At 41.1% G+C, this 19,907-nt stretch overlaps 1 protein-coding gene across 3 annotated transcripts in view; it reads right to left on the bottom strand.

Annotated features, from left to right (window-relative positions):
• Nucleotides 1–19,907, bottom strand: part of BTD (biotinidase) — a 31,548-nt gene that overhangs the window by 10,722 nt on the left and 919 nt on the right. The window contains exons 2-3 of one of the 3 annotated variants that reach the window (XM_077865264.1): nucleotides 17,335–17,476; nucleotides 11,600–11,706 (exon numbers count right to left, since the gene is read on the bottom strand). The exons of 1 other annotated variant lie outside the window; for it this stretch is intronic. Coding sequence is in view for 1 of the 2 variants with exons in the window: in XM_077865261.1 (XP_077721387.1) it covers nucleotides 17,335–17,345 (11 nt within the window). In the remaining variant the exon portion in view is untranslated. The remainder of the gene's footprint in view (nucleotides 1–11,599; nucleotides 11,707–17,334; nucleotides 17,477–19,907) is intronic. One more of the 3 variants, XM_077865261.1, reaches the window with a different exon arrangement.

Raw genomic sequence — 19,907 nt, 5'->3', positions numbered from 1 at the left:
GCGCAAAGGAGAGGTAAAGGCAGGGAAGGGGGCAGGGACGGCCTGGCCTGGGGACAATTTCAAACAGGTCACGAAAGGCCTCAGTGAGGTGAGGTCTGCCAAAGGTGAGAGAGAAGGCTCCATGGATGCCTGGGGGAGTGTTCCAGGCAGAGAGAACTGCTAGGTCAAAAGGCTCAAGTGGGAACTTGCTGAGTGGCTTCAGGAAACAGCAAGGAGAGCAGTGGGCCGGGGCCCAGGGCAGAGGGAGGCGGCAGCAAGAAATGAAGTCAGAGGGCAGCCCGAGGGGTGGGGGGGGTGGGGGGGTGGCTCAGCGGTTTAGCGCCGCCTTCAGCCCAGGACGTGATCCTGGAGACCTGGGATGGAGACCCACGTCGGGCTCCGGGCTCCGTGCATGGGGCCTGCTTCTCCCTCTGCCTCTGTGTGTGTGTGTGTGTGTGTGTGTGTGTGTGTGTGTGCGCGCGCGCGTGCGTGCACGTGTGTCTTTCTCTCTCTCTGTTTCTCATGAATAAATAAAATATTAAAAAGTAAAAATAGAAGAAAAAGAAAAAGAAATGAAGTCAGAGGGAGAAATAAAAGGCCCCGCTCCCTGGCCTCTCAAACCGCCTGCAGTTGCCTGGGCCTCTTCCTTGCTCCTCCTGCTGGAACAGCCCAGGACATCTAGTTCCAGCCTAAGTCAACCATGACACTCCTCCGCACAGAATCTCCCAGTGACTCCCCTGCACGCAGAGGGAAAGCTGAAGCCCACAGTATGCCAAGAGCAATGATCTAGAAGACAGGAAATCACAGGCGGAGTGGGGAGACATGTGGCAGAGTGACATCTCTAAGAAAGCATCCTGGTCTTTGAACTGCCCCAGAGAAGTCCCTGCTTCTCATTTCCTCATGAAAAATATTCCTCTGACACTAATCTTGGTCAGGAAGGTTTCTTGTGGTCTGTGAGAAGAAATCCAAGTCTAAATTGCATGGCAATCTATTTTGTGGAAATTTTGTAACACGTCAATCACTAGCTATTTTTACACACGTGGACATTTATTTCCACCCTGTGAAGTGATTCATCTTGATAATTAGCTGTATTTCCTTCCTCGCCATACTATTACAATAGTATCTTTTGCAATTAAATGAAAGGATTATTATTAAGGGACTCTTAATAAGATAATTTCAGAGGCAAGTATATACATTTAGAAATTTATATATAGAACTATTGATCATTTTAATAAAAGAGCTTGTCATTCTTTACTTGTCAGGGAGAAAAACAGTCCCATGGCTGGGAAAGGAGGCAGAAAGGAAACAGCATATCCTGTGGAACAAAGGCAGGGGGACCTGCTAAGTCATAAAAGAATCAGCACAGTCTGTGTCTCTGTATATATCTGACAAAATGCTTCCAAAACGTTTTCAAGTTCCAGATAGTTTTATTTTATTTTGTAAAAGATTTGGTTTATATTAGAGAGAGAGATTGAGAGAGAGAGAGAGAGAGAGAACATGAGCAGGGGCAAGAGGTGGACGGAGCAAGAGAAGCAGACTCCCCACTGAACAGGGAGCCCAACTCCGGACTCGATCCCAGGACCCTGGGATCATGACCTGAGCCCAAGGCAAACATTTAACCGACTGAGCCACCCAGATGCCCAGTTCCAAATAGTTTTAGACTTATTAAGGTCATGGTATCCTTGTCTAGATCCTTTTACAAAGTAAGGAGAAATAATGTCCAACCTCCACCTAATTTACCTAATCTGAAGTTAAAGAAATCCTGAAAGAGACCTTTTATTTCCTAGAAAGCCTCATATTTTCGGTTCTCCCCACTGCTGATGCTAGTTGTGAGCTCTTCTGAGACTGGCCCCTGGAATAGGAAGCCTCATAATGGTTTTACCTTGGACAGTTTCATGCAAACCTATCCACTGACGAGACTTTTGACGTCTCAGTCGAAAATGTCAAATGTAAACACTTGCGAGTGACAAGTGGTGGCGACGTCAAGATTCAAAGCTGGACTCAAAACAGTGAATATGTTACTCAGCCCTCTGAGCTAAACAGCTAAGTGGTGATTTCTATTACCTATTCCACCTATTATCTTAAAAAAAGAGAGTGACATACGGAAGTGTAACTGGAGGAGGGCCTATTTCTGTTTCGTTGACCAGTTTATTTTAGGACATCAAACGAGCAATTGAAGGATCATGACACTTGAACTTAACTATAAGTCATCTCTCTTTTCCTCAAATGGGAAATCACCGTCATAAATTCAGTCCAATAAAACTTCTCCCTGAAATGCCCACGTGTTTAACGTGTGAAGGTGCTTTCTTTTTCACTTTCTTGGGTGGACAGAAAGAGCCCTGGCGGAGACCGGTTCTACAGGTTCGCCACTGCCACCGTGTGGACCAACTGAGGATCACTGGCCCCAGTAGGTTTGCTTTTCACTAACACAATAGTAAAGTGATCTTAGGCAGTAAGTGGACGCCGTTTTTCCTCCTTTCCCTCTCCTTCTCATATATAACACTTCATCTACCTCTTTTACAGTGGAAAACAGAAAAAAAAAAAAAGGATTTTCCAAGATGTGGGCCTCAGGAAAGCCGTTTCTTATTTGCCATGCTTCCAGGACCTAGTGCATCTTCTATATTTGCAAGTTCTAAATTTGTTGCGATTTCTGATCTCACAGTGGTACACTCCATAGGATGTGACTGGATGTGCCAAGTGACACACCCACACTGTGACGGGCAGCACAATGAATGGGGGAAATCTAGCTGAGTTAAGGGCTCTAGGGGGACAAAATTTTACATTGACACTGCCCTGAATTTTACATGTTACATGCTAACATTGTCTTTTGTTTTTTTTTAAGATTTTATTTATTTATTCATGAGAGACACAGAGAGAGAGAGGCAGAGACACAGGCAGAGGGAGAAGCAGGCTCCCTGCAGGGAGCCTGACGTGGGACTCGATCCTGGGTCTCCAGGATCATGCCCTGGGCTGAAGGCGGTGCTAAACCGCTGAGCCACCAGGGCTGCCCCATGCTAACATTTTTTTTTAATATTTTATTTATTTATTAGAGACACAAAGAGAGAGAGAGAGAAAGAGAGAGAGGCAGAGACACAAGCAGAGGGAGAAGCAGGCTCCATGCAGGGAGCCCAATGTGGGACTCGATCCCAGGACTCCAGGATCACGCCCTGGGCTGAAGGCGGCGCTAAACTGCTGAGCCACTGGGGCTGCCCCCTGCTAACATTTTCTTTCTTTCTTTTAAAATATTTTTACTTATATATATATTTATTTATTAATTTTTAAAAAATTTTTATTTATTTATGATAGTCACAGAGAGAGAGAGGCAGAGACAGAAGCAGGCTCCATGCACCGGGAGCCCGACGTGGGATTCAATCCTGGGTCTCCAGGATAGTGCCCTGGGCCAAAGGCAGGCGCCAAACCGCTGCGCCACCCAGGGATCCCCCATGCTAACATTTTCAAATCATTTTAACATCCATCATTTCATCTTCCTGTCACATAAAGCAGTGAAAGCAAATAGTAAAGTTCTATTCTCATGGTGTGGGAAAACCCCAGCACTAGTTAGTACTGAAAAAAGACTGGAAACTGGGGCAATTTATCAGTCAGACCAACAAAGACCACTACCACTGAGTAGGCTTCAACTTAGCTATAGCAAAAATTCAAAGTAGCACTCCCAATGGCAATTCTGGGTGGTCAGACCACAGCAGGGGTTCTCAAATGTGAGCATGCCTTCAGAGTCACCTGGAGGGCTTGCTCACACAGATCCCCATACCCCATTCCCAGAAGTTTTGATTCAGTAGGGGTAGGACAGGGCCTGAGAATATGCATTTTCTAACAAGTTCATAGATGATGCTAATGCTCCTGGCATGGGGGTCACACTCAGAATACCACTGAGCTAGAAATTAAGTGCACACAGATCCTATATTCTTCTTCTTTTTTTTTTATAGTCACAGAGAGAGAGAGAGGCAGAGGCACAGGCAGAGGGAGAAGCAGGTTCCATGCACCGGGAGCCCGACGTGGGATTCGATCCCGGGTCTCCACGATTGCGCCCTGGGCCAAAGGCAGGCGCTAAACCGCTGCGCCACCCAGGGACCTATATTCTGACTCCTATCTTCCCCTCATGTCAAGGAGACATGAGTCTCAACTATCACTTTTATTTCCCAGGTGCCTCCCTAATAGGGCTGATAGAATTTGGGGAGATTTCAAAGTGTTTCTACCACATTTAATGGGAATGAGCAGCAAAGTATTTAAATGCTGAAACGATGTTTGGGGGAAGTTTTTTCCATTGACTTGAGCATCCTCCAAGAATGATCATAGTATCTCTGAAATGAGCCTCAATGAATGTCAGCAAGGAATTGTTTTTCAAAGCCCTTGGGAAATCTCTCCTCCATTTCCTTGTTAGAAATCAGAGTCATTGAAAGAACCACCTTCTAGATAATGAAGACCTGAAGCCTGGACATCTAGAAGAAACATAACCAGTGCATGGAAAACATCTCCCAAAACCACAGGTCAAATTTTTCCAGGAAGATGTGCTCAGATTTGTGGGCAATGTAAAGGCTCTTTGTGATTACTAAGTGTCTGGACACACGTCTCTAAGGGTGGAGCGGATGAAACATCACCACAAGTCCATCACCCCTGTGCTCTTATCTGCCAGTGCTCAGAAGTAAAAAACTAGATCACAGCACCAACATGATAGTGGAGATACCCTGGATGCAGATGGTGAAGAATAATGGGATTGGGTACGACAGCCAGGGAACCGTACTCCCCAAGGCAAAAGAATAATCCTTAATAAAATAGTCTGGAAACACTGAAAATGAATGATAGTAGGGTGTGTAAAAGAAATAACACAAAATGCAAAAGTAAGACACAGCACTAGACTTAGCATGCCAAAGTCCACTTTCTCCTATAGAGAAGCCAGGAAGCATATATTTGGGGGAGGCACAGTCAAGATCACCAAGTGAGAAACAGCTAAAAGCAGGCAAATGGGCCCAAATACTATCAGTTCTGAGTACCTGGAGAGGATACCCTAGACACAAGCATGGTGGGAACGTGGAGGGGACCCACAGCATAGGCAGGTGGGCAGTGGTTTTCAGTTACAGGGCAGCGCACTATCAAGGATGACAGTGACTTTCCAGCCCATTCACTAATCCACCCACAGTACAGTAAAGGTGTAGAGAAATGGTTAGTATGTCCACCTTTCTCTCTCTTCCTGGAGGCACCGAGTGTTTGTTTTCTTCTGCTTTGGTTAGATCAGTAATCACCCATGTGCCTCTGGCAAAGGTCCCAGCTCAGCCACAGCGGCATCCTGGTTACTAATACAAGCCCCTTTGCCTGATGCCTTCCAGACCCTCTGGAGGGCAGACATCAGACTGGCTCTGCTCTGTCCCACAGCTTTACTAGGCCTGCGGATCCATGTCCTCCAAGCCTGGGACTTTCTGAGGTTGGTGGAAGTATGGAGTTGGATGCGCAGGTTTCATATTCTTCTGTGATAGGCTGGTGCTATGTTCCCTCTGCTCTAGGGGCTAAAGCAGAGAACAGTCTAGCTCTTCTTCCAAAAGAGATTACGCCTAATCTTGAAGGGGATCAATGTCTGCAGCCAGGATTTAACCCAAATTGATTTTGTCCAAAAGCCTGCATTCTCTTTATGCCACTGCACTCAAAACAACAGGAGGAAGCACTTGATTGAATAAGTGATATTGGGACTAAACTATAAACAATTTGGAATTAACTTTAAACATCTTAGGCCATCTACAAAAATAAACTGAAAATCAGGAGTTAGCTATTGACAGGAAAGCTAGAATAAATTAGAATTTGATGTCAGACATTTGATTAAACCACTTTCTAAAATTTGAAGAGTAAATAGAAGAAACAGATTGACAAATTAAAATTTACATGCAAAATGTAAACATCAAGATAACAGTTGTAAACAGGCAATGAACAAAACACATTTAAATGAAAACAATCATAAATCATTTTGAAAGATTTTGCACTTATGTACAAAATAAACATTAACTGGTACTATTCCAAGGCATTAAATTTGAAAAAAAAAAATTAAGGGACACCTGAGTGGCTCAGTGCTTGAGCGTCTGCCTTCGGCAGGGCATGATCCTGGATCCCGGGATGGAGTCCCATATCAGGCTCCCCAAGGGGAGCCTGCTTCTCCCTCTGCCTATGTCTCTGCCTCTTTTCTGTGTGTCTCTCATGAATAAATAAATAAAATCTTAAAAATAAAAATTAAGGTGAACTAGTAAAGTGATAATGAATTGCAATTTCTTACTGGGGGGAAAAAGTTTGATGATTCCTATTATAAATTACAGTCTACTTCTGGGTTTTTATTTTAGGAAGTCAACTCCCCCCCAAAAAGGTTAGTTGGAATGACAACATACCATGGAAGTAAAGAATGTAGGCTTTTGAGTTTCAACATACCCAAGTTCAAATCCTGGCTCTGATTTACTCATTTCATAACCTTGAGTAAGTTATTTGTGATACATAAGCCTTAGTTTCTTCATCTGTTTAAGTTGGAAATGAAAATATCTGATGTAAAGTACTTGTGTTCAATAAACGGATGCCAGCTAAAATCGAAGAATGACTCCCAACAGGGAAAGTTGAAAAACAATATTCAGTATGAACAAAGTTATGAAATTTAATGCATATAAACCAAGTGGAACATTAAGTAAACACTGAAAAGACAATTATGAAGACTCTGATGGTGAACTATATTTAAGATGTGCTGGGGCACCTGGGTAGCTCAGTGGTTGGGTGTCTGCCTTTGGCTCAGGTCGTGGTCCTGGAGTCCTGGGATTGAGTCTGCATCAGGCTCTGCCTGCTTCTCCCTCTGCCTATGCCTCTGCCTCTCTCTGTGTCTCTCATGAATAAATAAATAAAATCTTAAAAAAAAAATGTGCTAAGTAAACAGCAAAAATTTTTCTATATTTACAATGAGAATAGCTAAATAAAACATTTATACCTGCGAACAAAGACTGGAAAAGAATGTAAATTAAGGAAAACATGGCATGTCATCTTCTGGGGATTTAAAATGTTTTCTTGAATGCTACCTTGTTTTTCCAATAAATGAAAAAATATGAGGAAGAACAAATAAACGGCTGAGACTTCTGGTTTACAGTCTGGCTTACAAGGAGCCTGGAAGCAGCTGTCCCACTGTTAACCAGTAAGAACCTGAATGATCTGAAAACCAACAACTCTTCCTAATGACAGCAGAGAATTGAGGTCACAGGGCAAACCTCTGCCTTCCCAATTAGAGAGACGGGTGTTTGCAGAGAATCACAACTTCCTGGAGCCGCAACCTCCACGGGAACCAGTCCTAGCCTGGGAAAACTTGAGCCATAACTGACAAACTTGGGGGGCTCAGGGCCCATGAGTCTGAGAGTTAAAACTTCAAGAGGGCTCAGCCTTTTGTGAGCTTTACCTCTAGGAGTTCTACGGGGCTCTCAGAGTGAGCGCTGGGGAGAAATCGCCTCATGTTTCTGGTGGAGAGAAGGGGAAAGCAGACAGAGTATTATGTTCTTCCGGAGGCCTGCCATCAAGAGCAACTATTTCACCAGGACCAACCAATGAAGGTTGTATCAGAGCCTAACTCATCTGAAGGAAGGGCGCAGATGCCCGCCTCCAGCTTCCTCTCGCCATCCTGGGAACTTGTGAAATTCACAGTCCAAGACACAGGCTCTCTACGAGACTGCTGCAACTCCAAAACCCCATTCCACTACGCTGAGCACCCGAAGAACTAGGAGGGTATTCGCCAGTGCAATCAGCTTTCCCTGAAGCCCTGTCCATTGGCTTCACTTAAATTGCTCTGGCCCCCAAGGGACTCGTGAGCACTCCAGCTACAAGGAAGGCTGTCAAGAATGCTGCATTATCATCTTGAATAAAATCAAAATTTTGCCAGATAAAATACAGGAAGCCAAGTTAAGCCTGACTTTGGATAAACAAGTATATTGGGACATACGCTAAAAATTATTCATCATTTATCTGAAATTCAAATGTAACTGGGAGTCCTGGGTGTCTTATTTTGTTTTTCTAAATCTGGCAACTCTACCCATAAATGACAACCAACCACTACCATGACTTTTATGCTTACCACTTCCTTAAAAACAAATTACGCAATGTGCATCCTTCGGCATTACAGTTTAGTCTTCCCAATTTAAAAACATTGAAATAGTCTTTAAGTCTATTTTAACCTGTAAGTTTCTTTTCAATCCCTTTTATTTCCATAAAATTAACCTTTTGAAGAAGCCTGGTCATTAGACCTGTAGATTTTCCAAAACAATGGATTTTGTTATTGCAAATGCATGGTAAAGTTCAAACTTTTCTGCTTTTCTTGGCATTTCTTGCAAATTGGCAGCTGGATTTCAGGGCCTGGATCAGACTCAAAGGTCCATCCCTTTGGCAAGACTATGGGTGACAGTGTGTATTTTCATCATAAGGCACATGTCTAACTCTCTTTTCATAACCTTGGCACAAAACATTGACACTTAATGCCTTTATTCACTGGGGGTTGCAAAATGCTGGCTTCCTAATTCTATCATTATGCTTTATTTATTAATTGGAATACTACTTATAAAAAGACATTCTCTTTTATCTGCTATTTCATTATCTAGTGGTATAGTACATATGGGAAAGGCAGGATAAATGCTAGATTCTCCCACTTTTTAAAATCAGTTTTTAAGATAATGAATTGATTTTCTATTATTGTCTGAAGATGACCACTTCTTAAAAAATATCATTTATGAACTCATGTCTTTGAACATATTTGATGAAATTCCCTCCATTGCTATTATTACCATTATTAAAACTCAAATTATCCCATCCTTGACCAATGGCAGCCTCTTCAAGTTGACTATTGATTCCTCTTGATATTACCCTAGTAGTGTTTTCTTTTATTCTTATTTAATTTTTTTTATTTAAATTCAATTTGCCAACAAATAGTATAACACCCAGTGTTCATCACATCACATGCCCTCCTTAACCCCAGTAGTTTCTAATAGTTTCTTTGTAATCTGACATTAAGCTATGTCCCCAAGCTTCTCTTGCAAGTTTCTTGGCTCAGGTCTGGAACTCATCATTTCTCCAGAGCCTTGGGTCCAAAACTGATTCTCTGAAAAGACTAGTGAAATTAAATCTCCATCAAGACAGACCAAAGACAAAAGCAACACACACACACGAGCATAAAGAAAACACTAAAAGGGAACAGGACAAAGATTTAGAGCTGATTATCTGATGGTCAGGAACAAATGTATGTTGAATGGATATGTGGATGAAACACAAAACCTCCTAGGAAAATAAAATTTACCAAAACTACGTCCGAAAGAGAAAAAGACAAAGCAGATCAATTACCCAAGAAAAATGAAATTATCAAAGACTTGCCCCAGAAGCAGCAATCCTGGTCTACTTTTCAGAATTCTCTTGGACTTTAAAGAAAAAGACACATACTGTATCTTTTTTTACATGAATATATTTATATATACATGTTTCATACAAACTGTTCCAAAACTTATTTTTTTTAACATTTTATTTATTTATTCATGAGAGACACAGAGAGAAAAAGAAGCAGAGACACAGGTAGAGGGAGAAGCAGGCTCCATGCAGAGAGCCCAAAGTGGGACTTGATCCCGGGACTCCAGGATCACGCCCTGGGCCGAAGGCAGGTGCCAAACTGCTGAGCTACCCAGGGAAACTTATTAAAAAAGATTTATTTACTTATTTGAAAGAGGGGGAGGGGGCAGAGGGAGAGGGAGAGAATCCCAAGCAGACTCCAGGCCTAGCAGAGTCCAATGGGGGGCACTATCTCATGACCCTGAGATCACGACATGAACTGAAACGAAGAGTAGGACACAACCAACTGCACCTCCCAGGAACTCCCCAAAACTTTTTTAAAAGGTAGTATAACCTGAAACCTATGCTATAAGGGTAGTTCAAGAAGGAAAACAATGGTTGACCCTCACTCTTAAACACAAATGGAAAAAGCCTAAATAAAAATAATAGAAAAAATGAATTAAGCAATGCATAAGAAAATTATCATCATGACCAAATTGGGTTTAAACAAGAATGATGAATCATTTTATTGAAAAAGTATACCAACTTAGTTAACTATATTAACAGATGAAATGAAACAAAAATGCCACTTATCAGTGCTTCTTATCTATATTGTACTAGAGGGCTTAGGTAATACATTAAGATAAGAAAAAAATATAAAATATACAAAAATAAGGAAAAAAAACAAACTTTCATTGATGATATGATTATCTACAAAGAAACCCAAGAGAATCTATAAGCAAACTATAATTAATAAAGTAGAGTAAAATACTTAGATTTCAGACCAACATATGAAAATTAATTGCATTCTAAAATAGAGGTCCCCTAAAACTAGGAAATGCAAATAAATAAATAAAAAGAAAGGTACTTAGGAATAAATATAATAAGTATAATGAAATATTTTTATTGAAAGACATTAAGGAATAAAATAAGTGGAGAGATATGCTTATGGCAAGGAATAAGGCAAAAATACATTATTCTATGCAAATTAACCTATAAATTCAATATCATTCCAATTGAAATCCCAAGGAGTATTTCATGGAACTTGACAAACTGATTCCAGAATTATGTATGAAGAAGAAAAAGGCCAAGAATAGATCTGGTAGGCAGAATAATGGCCCCTTAAGATGTCCACAAACTAACTAATCATCAGAATCTGTGAATTAGCCAAAGGTTGCTAAAGAGCTGACTAACAGAGATTATCCTGGATTATGCAGTTAAACTCAATACAATCACCAGTATCTTTATGAGTGAAAGAAGTAGAAGGAGAACTGGAGAGATGGTAGCATGAGGTTTTGGCTTGATATTGCTCACTTTGAAGATGGAGCCAAGAATGTGAGTGGAAAGCCTCCAGAAGCTTCAGGGAATAAGACACAGGTTCTCTGCTAAGGTGTTCAGAAAGGAGTGCAGTGGCGGGGCACCTGGGTGGCAGCATCTGCCTTCGGTGTGGGTAGTGATCTCAGGGTCATGGGATCCAGCCCCCTGGGGCGGGTGGGCTTCCTGCTCAGCAGGGAGTCGGCTTCTCCCTCTCCTTCTGCCTCTTTCCCTGCTCATGCTTTATCTTTCTCAAATAAATAAATAAATAAATAAAATCTTAAAAAAAAAAAAGGAAAGCAGTTCTGCTGATACTTTGATGTTATCCCAGGGAGACCCATTTCAGACTTCTGAACAACAGAACTGTAAGATAATAAATGTCTGTTGTTTTAGACCACTAAATTTGTGGTAATCTGTTATAGCAGCAACAGGGCACGAAATACAATAAACAAGATGGTTTCAAAAGAGCAAAGTAGAAGGAAGGACTTTTCTGCCAACATAAGACTTATTTTTAAAATACAGAAATTAAGGTATTATAGGATTGGTGTTGGGATATAAAAGAGCAGATACCAGAGACAGACCACATATATATGGGAACTTGATGTATGACAGAGATGACATTATGGATCACTGGAACAAGGATGAACTGTAGCATTAATGAACAATGGATATTTTGGGAAATTGACTACAAAAATGGCTAGCAATTATCCCTCTCTCCATATTTATGTTCCCTTATCATGTAACTTTAATGCCATCTTACTCAGAGTCTGAACCACGTGTTGGCAACCATGATACACAAAGGCCTCCACAGTGGAGTTTGTCCACTTTTACAATCTGTTGCCGTCATCTGAAGAAGCCCAGGGATGCCTGTTGAATGATGAGAGATAACTAGTTCAGTAGCGATATACCTGCCACCCTAGTGGATAACCAGTCAACTTCCAGTGGCAGAGGACTTAGGTAATACATTAAGATAAGAAAAAGAAATATAAAATATACAGAAATAAGGAAAAAAAACAAACTTTCATTGATGATATGATTATCTACAAAGAAACCCAAGAGAATCTATAAGCAAACTGTAATTAATAAAGTACAGTAAAATACTTAGATTTTAGACCAACATATGAAAATTGTTGGTGACCTAGGTGACTAGCAACTGACCACGGACATGAAGGAACCCAGCTCAGTTCAGGCTCATAGGATTATAAATTAAGTAAGTGGTAGTTGTTTTAAGTCACTGAGTTTCAAAATCGTCAATTACATAGCAAATCTAATTGCTATAGATATTATATGGGAAAAACCCTTGGATTGATACCTCCCATCACGTGTAGAAATCAATTCCAGGTAGACTAGACACTTAAATATAAAAAAAACTAAACTTTTTGATAAAAATATAGAAAAAAAAAATCTCACCCTGGTTAGGGAAAGTTTTCTTAACATACCAAGAGTATAAAACAGAAAGGAAAAGAATTGTCAAATGTGACCACATACCAAAAGACCACAACTTGGTACCTCAAAAGTAACTATAAGCTAAGTTAAAAGACAAAGAAGAAATATTCAGAATATAAAAAGAATATCTACAAATAAAAAAAGATAATCCAATAAAGAAATGGGCAAAAGAGATAAAACAGGAAATTGACAATATGGAAACCAAATGGCATATCTATATCTATCTATATCTTCATGGAATAGTCAAGGAAATGGAAATGAGAAGGCATTTCTCATCCATTTAGATTGGCTAAAAATTACAAATTTCACAACTGAGGATGTGGAGAAAGGGGAGTTCTTACATACAGAAGGTGGGACTATCCATTGGTATAATAACTTTGGAGACCAGTTTAGCAGTATCTAGCAACCCTGATGATCACCCACCCCAAGCCACCATACATAAAAACTCATACATGCGCATGAGGACAAATGCATTAATGTTTAGAGACAACTGTTTATAACACTGAAAAGTTAAGACAACCTAAATTTCCATCCTCTAAAGAAGGGTTAACATGGGAATTATAAACAGCAAATTCAAGATAGTGGTTACCTCTATGGCACAGGGGAAAATGCAATGGGGGAGGGTACACAGGGAGCTTCACTGCATTTTTTTTTTAAGATTTTATTTATTTGAGGGGATCCCTGGGTGGCGCAACGGTTTAGCGCCTGCCTTTGGCCCAGGGCACGATCCTGGAGACCTGGGATCGAGTCCCACATCGGGCTCCCGGTGCATGGAGCCTGCTTCTCCCTCTGCCTGTGTCTCTGCCTCTCTCTCTCTCTGTGACTATCATAAATAAATAAATAAATAAATAAAATTTAAAAAAAAATTAAAAAAAAAGATTTTATTTATTTGAGAGAAAGGGGGGGAGGGAGCACAAGCAGGGGGAGCAGGAGGCAGAGGGAGAGGCGGACTCCCCGGTGAGCAGGGATTCCCAATATGGGGCTCAATCCCAGGACTCTGGATTTGAGGAAGGCAGAGGAAGGCAGATGTTCAACCAACTGAGCCACCCAGGCACCACACTTCATTGTATTTCTTAAGCTAGGGGCTGGGTACATGTGCATGGATCAATCCCTGTTCCTAATCTTGTGTCTGAAAGATGTCATAAATGTTAAATATAAACAAATTTTGAAGTGAATAAAACAATAAATCACAGGTAAACTCCCAAAAAGAACTCAAAGATTATGATACAGAAAGAAGTTTAAGAGCTTAAGCTCTTCATCTCGAAGCTGTCCCTCCCCTGGGTTACACTCCAGTAGTCAACTCTGAACCCTGGGAATCATCCAGAGATTCTGCCTTAGAGTGGATTCTTTGTTTTGCTGACAAGAGAACAGATGAAAAACAAACAATAGAAACAAAACCCCCAATACAGTACAATTTAAAAAGCTAAAGGAAAGAGCTATGATGAAGGCTAATAGCAAAATGGAAGAAAAATGAAGACAAACATTTAACTACTGGTACCATGTTTCATAAGCGAGAGTTGCTGCCCTCCTACTCCATGGGCCACCCCTAAGTGTGGGCTACCCCCAGTGTGGAGTTGCATCCTACTGAGAAATACTAGATTACGGTTTCCAAGCCATTTCAGGTTAAATCTCTTGTGTCCTCTTAGAGTGACATACAGCTGTCACCATTTCTGGCACACCTGACCTGAAGTAAACATGTTTGTTAGTGATTTAATTATTGCTGGTATCAAACTACCCCAAATTTCAATTAAAAAACAAAAAAACACCAAACATACAATGGAGGAGGACAAAGATAAAAGAGGGAAACAATGTTTCTTCAGTTTCCATCCTGCTCCAGGGTACCTCCCAATCCAGTCCTGGGTCTGGCTGGCATTCAATGTAGAGCAAAGGCTCTGGCCTGTCCAAGCCAAGGGCAGAAATCCAACCTTTTTCAGGACAACTGGGAAAAACTCCCAGTGCCAGTCCTCTGCTAATAGGCATAAAATCTGACCCTAACACTTCAACAATAAAACTGCTTTTCACTGGTTGTGCTTCAAGTCTATTTCCGAGCTTTGATAGTTTGCAGTCCATAAATTTAATGAGAAGCAAACAAAATCAATTTAACCTATTTTATTCAGAGAACCATTTCATCATATGTTTTATTTTCTGCAGTTTATGGTCATGTATTTCTTACAGCACATTCCCTGCTGTACAGTTTTCAATATTGGTTTTCAATATAGTACTCTACATAGATTTCCTTTTTTTTTTTTTTTGTTATTGTTGCTTGCTTTTTGTTGGTATTTAAGATATTTGGTTTCAGTTTTCTCTTATTTCAGCCAATTTTCTTTTCTTTTCAGGTGTTCTATAATATATCACAAATAACCTTAATAAAACATTTCTTCATTTGATAACCAAACACTTCATATCTTGATAAAATACGTTTTTGAGATAATTTCTCACTCGCATTACCGTCTTCAAATAATCACAAGGAGTTTTTTCTAAGATTTTATTTATTTATTCATGAGAGACACAGAGAGAGAGAGGCAGAGATGTAGGCAGAGGGAGAAGCAGGCTCCATGCAAGGACCTCGATGTGGAACTTGATCCCAGGACCGTGGGATCACGCGCTGAGTGAAAGACAAACAGACGCTCAACCGCTGAGCCAGCCAGGTGTCCCTAATCACAAGGATTTTTAGTGTCCTTGTTAGTTTACTGAAATTAAAACATAGTATCATAATTTGAGGGCCTAAGGAGTTACTATTAAATTTAGAAGCTGAGGAGGAGGGGCACCTGGGTGGCTTAGTGGTTGAGCATATCTGCCTTTGGCTCAGATGGTGATCCAGGGGTCCTGGGATTCAGTCCTGCATCAGGCTCCCCACAAGGAGCCTGCTTCTCTCTCTGCCTATGTCTCTGCCTCTGTGTCTCTAATGAATAAATAAACAAAATCTTAAAAAAAAAAAAAAGGCTGATGAGGAGAACAAAGGCAAGAGAAATGTAGCTTAAATTAAATCTCCTTACAGGTTGCAGCCCATTGACAGATCCCTGAAACATGCAGAGTGGGACACTCCTCAAGGAACTCATGGATGCCTTAATGTTTATGTTTTATTAAAGACTAAAAGTGGGCGCCCAGGTGGCTCAGTGGTTTAGCGCTGCCTTCAGCCCAGGGTGTGATCCTGGAGACCCAGGATTGAGTCCCACATCAGGCTCCCTGCATCTCCCTCAGCCTGTGTCTCTCTCTGCCTCTCTCTCTCTCTCTCTGTGTCTCTCATGAATAAATAAACAAAATCTTAAAAAAAAAAAAAAAGACTAAAAGTAACCTTGTTTTAACAGCAGCTAGCCCCCCAACATCCTAAAAACCTTACTTCAAAATTCCTTAGAAACTTACTTTATCTCTATCCCCTCCCTCCACAAATTTAAAAGTATATAATCAGTTACTCCTCACAATCCTGGTGCAGCTCTTTCAGCCATGGGTTCTGTCCACCATGCTATAATAAAATACCTTTTTTGCACCAAAAAGTCTCAAGAATTCTTAGCCATTTGCTCTCAAGCCCAAAATTCTTTGAAATTTCATCATTTTGGCACCTGGTGTGGGGCTCAAGCCTTTTTATCTGGACTCTGAAGCTCAGTGCAAACTTGATGAGTAATTCCTCTTCTCTTTCCTTTACTTTCATTTCAGGGCCTTTTCAAGGAGTCTACTTTTATTCAAACACTTTCATATTGATTGCTCAGGCTGCAATCTTCTAGCCCTGGCTACTCTATTGGGAGGGAAAAGCCTGCCTTTTGGCTGGAAATTAGAACCCTGGCCAGAATGGTCTAAGACCCAGAAACTTGATGCCCTTTCTTCCTGTCTTTATATAATGCTGTCTTGGGCACGGGACAGCCAGCTAAGTCACTAGGACACCTGCCCTCTTAAGACTCCCTTGTGGGGTTTCCTCCTCATTGGTCTAATGTGATCCCCTTCACATCTCAGGTCTAGCTGCTTCTGGGCACAAAACCTCCACTTAGAGCTGGCCTGAAACCAGTACCCGATTGAATTGAAACTCAACTCGGGACCATTTTCTAGGGAAGTCAACTCTAAGGACTGCATGTGTTGGAATATTGCTTAAGTCATGATGGATATCTATCTTTACTATTTTTCATCAATGTACCCTGCTGACTGCCTAAGTTACTAAATTGGGTAATTTCCCCTTATAAAACTTTTCTGGTGTATTCTATGGGTTAGAAATGGCAGGTTCTTCATACCACAGTGCATGGTATTTCGGTCCATTCACTGGCACCCATTTGTACTCTAGAATGAAACAGGGAAGAGGGGACACAGGCAGTCCCTTCTATGGGGCCCTTACAGCAGAGATGCTGATCAATTGTTATTTTATTCAAGGGATGCCTCTGGTCACTGGACACCCACCACCTCCAACATATTCTGTGTGGGACATCACCCAGGAGCTGGGAGCAATTTTTGATAATGGACTTTCTCTAGGCTTCTTTGGTTCCCAAGGACTCTCCCTTGGCATGCCTTTTAATGCACTGAAAAAATTTGAATTACAAATTTTAAGAAAGAATTGATCTTCTTTTGTAACACTGCATGACCTCAGTATGATGATCTATCAGATCTCTTCTGCAGGAAACAGGGTAAATGAACTGAGGTACCCTATGGCCCTAATTCAGAACCCTGATCTAAGAACCTCTTGCAGAATGTGTCTGACCACAAACCAGGCTGATAACCCCCCTTCTGATATACTGGGTGATTGTCTAAACAGGCCTCCTCCAAAGAAACCCAGGTTGCTGGAGGAAATTGAGATCATTCCTAATAAAGGGGATGCTAACTCTCTCCTTGTTCCTCCCAATAGACTCAGATTACTCTACTTTGATGATTGGCTCCGCTGTTTAGAGAGCATATTATCATTATGTTAGTCTTTTCTTTTAAAAAAATTAAGACTTATTCCTTCTTTGACCTCCTTCCATGAATAAACAAACAAAAGCAAACGAAAAAAAAAAATCCAATAGAACATCCAACGAATAAAATTCCATGTCTACCATCAATGAAAGTATTAAGAATGTGGTTAATGCTTACAAAGTCTGCATGGAAGGGCCTTGGATAAATCACGAAGAATTCTATAATCACAGCTGCTCCCAGTGCCTGCTAATCCTGGGGATGAGGACCATCATCACTTCTGCTCAATCATCAGACCAAGTGAACAGTGGAATGTTGCACCCTGAACCAAAGATATAAAGGTGAAAGCAAGTTTAAACAGTCTCATTGACTTTTCCCTTTGCTAAAGGACAAAATCCAGTCAGTTGATAAGGTATCCTCTTTGCAACCCAGTTATCATGAATTCAGGGAGTTTGTTCTAATTCACTGTACAGTTTTTTTTAAAGATTTTATTTATTTATTCATGATAGACATAGAAAGAGAGGGGGTGGGCAGAGGCACAGGCAGAAGGAGAAGCAGGCTCCATGCCAGAAGCCCAACGTGGGACCCAATCCCAGGAACGCAGGATCACGCCCTGGGCCAAAGGCAGGCACTGAACCACTGAGCCACCCAGGGATCCCCACTGTACGGTTTTCACCACACTTTATATAGACTGCTTTTGTCTGTGACTCTTGACACAAAAGTAGATACAAGGCCCATGAACTAACCATCTACACAGTCTTTGCTGCCAATGTCAAACCAGCTTTGAACCTGTAAATCCAAACTAATCAATGGTATTGCTCTGGTAACAGGCAATCACACATTTAATGGTTAACAGATGCCCCTAGCAGGAGTACAGAGCTAGTGGTTCCAAGTCGGAGTGTAAATCAAAACTATGTGGGATCCCTGGGTGGTGCAGCGGTTTGGCACCTGCCTTTGGCCCAGGGTGCGATCCTGGAGACCCGGGATCGAATCCCACGTCGGGCTCCCGGTGCATGGAGCCTGCTTCTCCCTCTGCCTATGTCTCTGCCTCTCTCTCTCTGCCTCTCTCTCTGTGACTATCATAAATAAATAAAAATTTGAACAAAAAAAACAACTATGTAACAGTTTAAAAAAAATATGGGTGCCTAACTTGTCCTAACACATTGATTCAGAAAATATGGTGTGGGGCCCAAGCAACTGTATTTTTAAAAAGCTTTCCAGATGGCTCAGTAGTTTAGTGCCTCCTTCAGCCCAGTGCATGACCCTGAAGACCTAGGATCGAGTCCCACGTCAGGTTCCATGTATGGAGCCTGCTTCTCCCTCTGCCTGTGTCTCTGCCTCTCTCTCTCTGTGTCTCTCATGAATAAATAAATAAAATCTTTAAAAGAAAATGACAAAATGAATTCTGAAAAAAAAAATAAAAAAATAAAAAGCTTTCCAAGTGATTCTGATGCAATGGGAGTAGAGACTGTCACATAGGTACCGATATAAACAATACTACATGATAGAGAAGAGTGGGGTCCATGCTTCTGAAACAGCCTGAAGGAGACAAAGAACAGGACTACTCAAAGCCATACAAAGAACATTTTGCATATTTCTGGAATGTCAATTTCACTTGACAGGGAGTTTAAAATGTCATTTTTATTTTGGGTGGTGATTACATAGGTGTATACAACTGTCAAAACTTATTTAATATTTAAGATCTGTACATTTAATTGTATGTTTATCTCATAAAAAGATACTAAAATTTATATTAGATATGGATATACTTTGGAGTGGAATGCAAGATCTGCATTTATGTTTAAAAGAACTCTGAGACATCAAAGAAATCTATTTGATGGGATACCTTATGGAGGCCAGGTCTCTGCATCCAGAAAGGCAACTATTTCATTCTCTTCTGTATAGGGTGGGGGTTAGGGCTTGAAACGCTGAAAGGAAGACCTTTTGGAAGGGCCCAGGACTGCGGTTGGAAAGTCTCGGGTTTAGAAATCCTTTCACTTTCCAATACTTTTCATTCATTTCTCTATCCATGATCCACTCCCCTCTCTTTATCTTCCACATATTACTTTTCTCTTTGCTTTAAAACACTCGAAATCCTAAAAAATTTAGTCCCTCTTTGTTATGGAGATACAAGTTTAAGAACTCAGATTTAATAACTCAGAGGCCACACTGCACATTACAAGCATCTTTTTCTGCTCAAAAGTGCAAGTTTTTGCACATTACAAAAGTTGCACATTACAAGCATCTTTTTCTGCTCAAAAGTGCAAGTTTTTTTTTTTTTTTGAGCCGCCCCAGTGCACCTCATAAATGTGTTTTAAAAGATTATCAGCTACAGGGGCTGGTCAACAGAACCTAAATCTAAGAATTATGAAATCCCACCTTTCCTGATTTTGGAAAGACAAAAATGGACAGAGAATGGAGAGGAAGAGACAGTAGTAAGAGTTAGAGGAAACAATGGTCAGAAGCAACTACATTCAGGGGTACCTGGGTGTTGACTGCAGCTCAGGTCTTGACCTCAGGGTTGGGAGCTCAAGTCCTGCAAAAGTAACTAGGTTCAAGGGTTCCTTCCTTGTCCCTTCTAGCCTAAGAGCTGAAGAGTGAGGAGAGTACAAGTTCGGGAATCGGAGAAATGGGGTGAACAGTTACTGTCTCTGGCTTGTAAAATTCAGTGTCCTTATTTCTACCACTGGGAGAGACACCGCAGACACATCCATGTACGAATTTAATTAACGCGTAGCAGTTGATTACCATGT

Source organism: Canis aureus, chromosome 22 (assembly GCF_053574225.1).
Source record: "Canis aureus isolate CA01 chromosome 22, VMU_Caureus_v.1.0, whole genome shotgun sequence".
Taxonomy (NCBI): Eukaryota; Metazoa; Chordata; class Mammalia; order Carnivora; family Canidae; genus Canis; species Canis aureus.
This window is presented reverse-complemented; position numbering and strand designations above follow the sequence as displayed.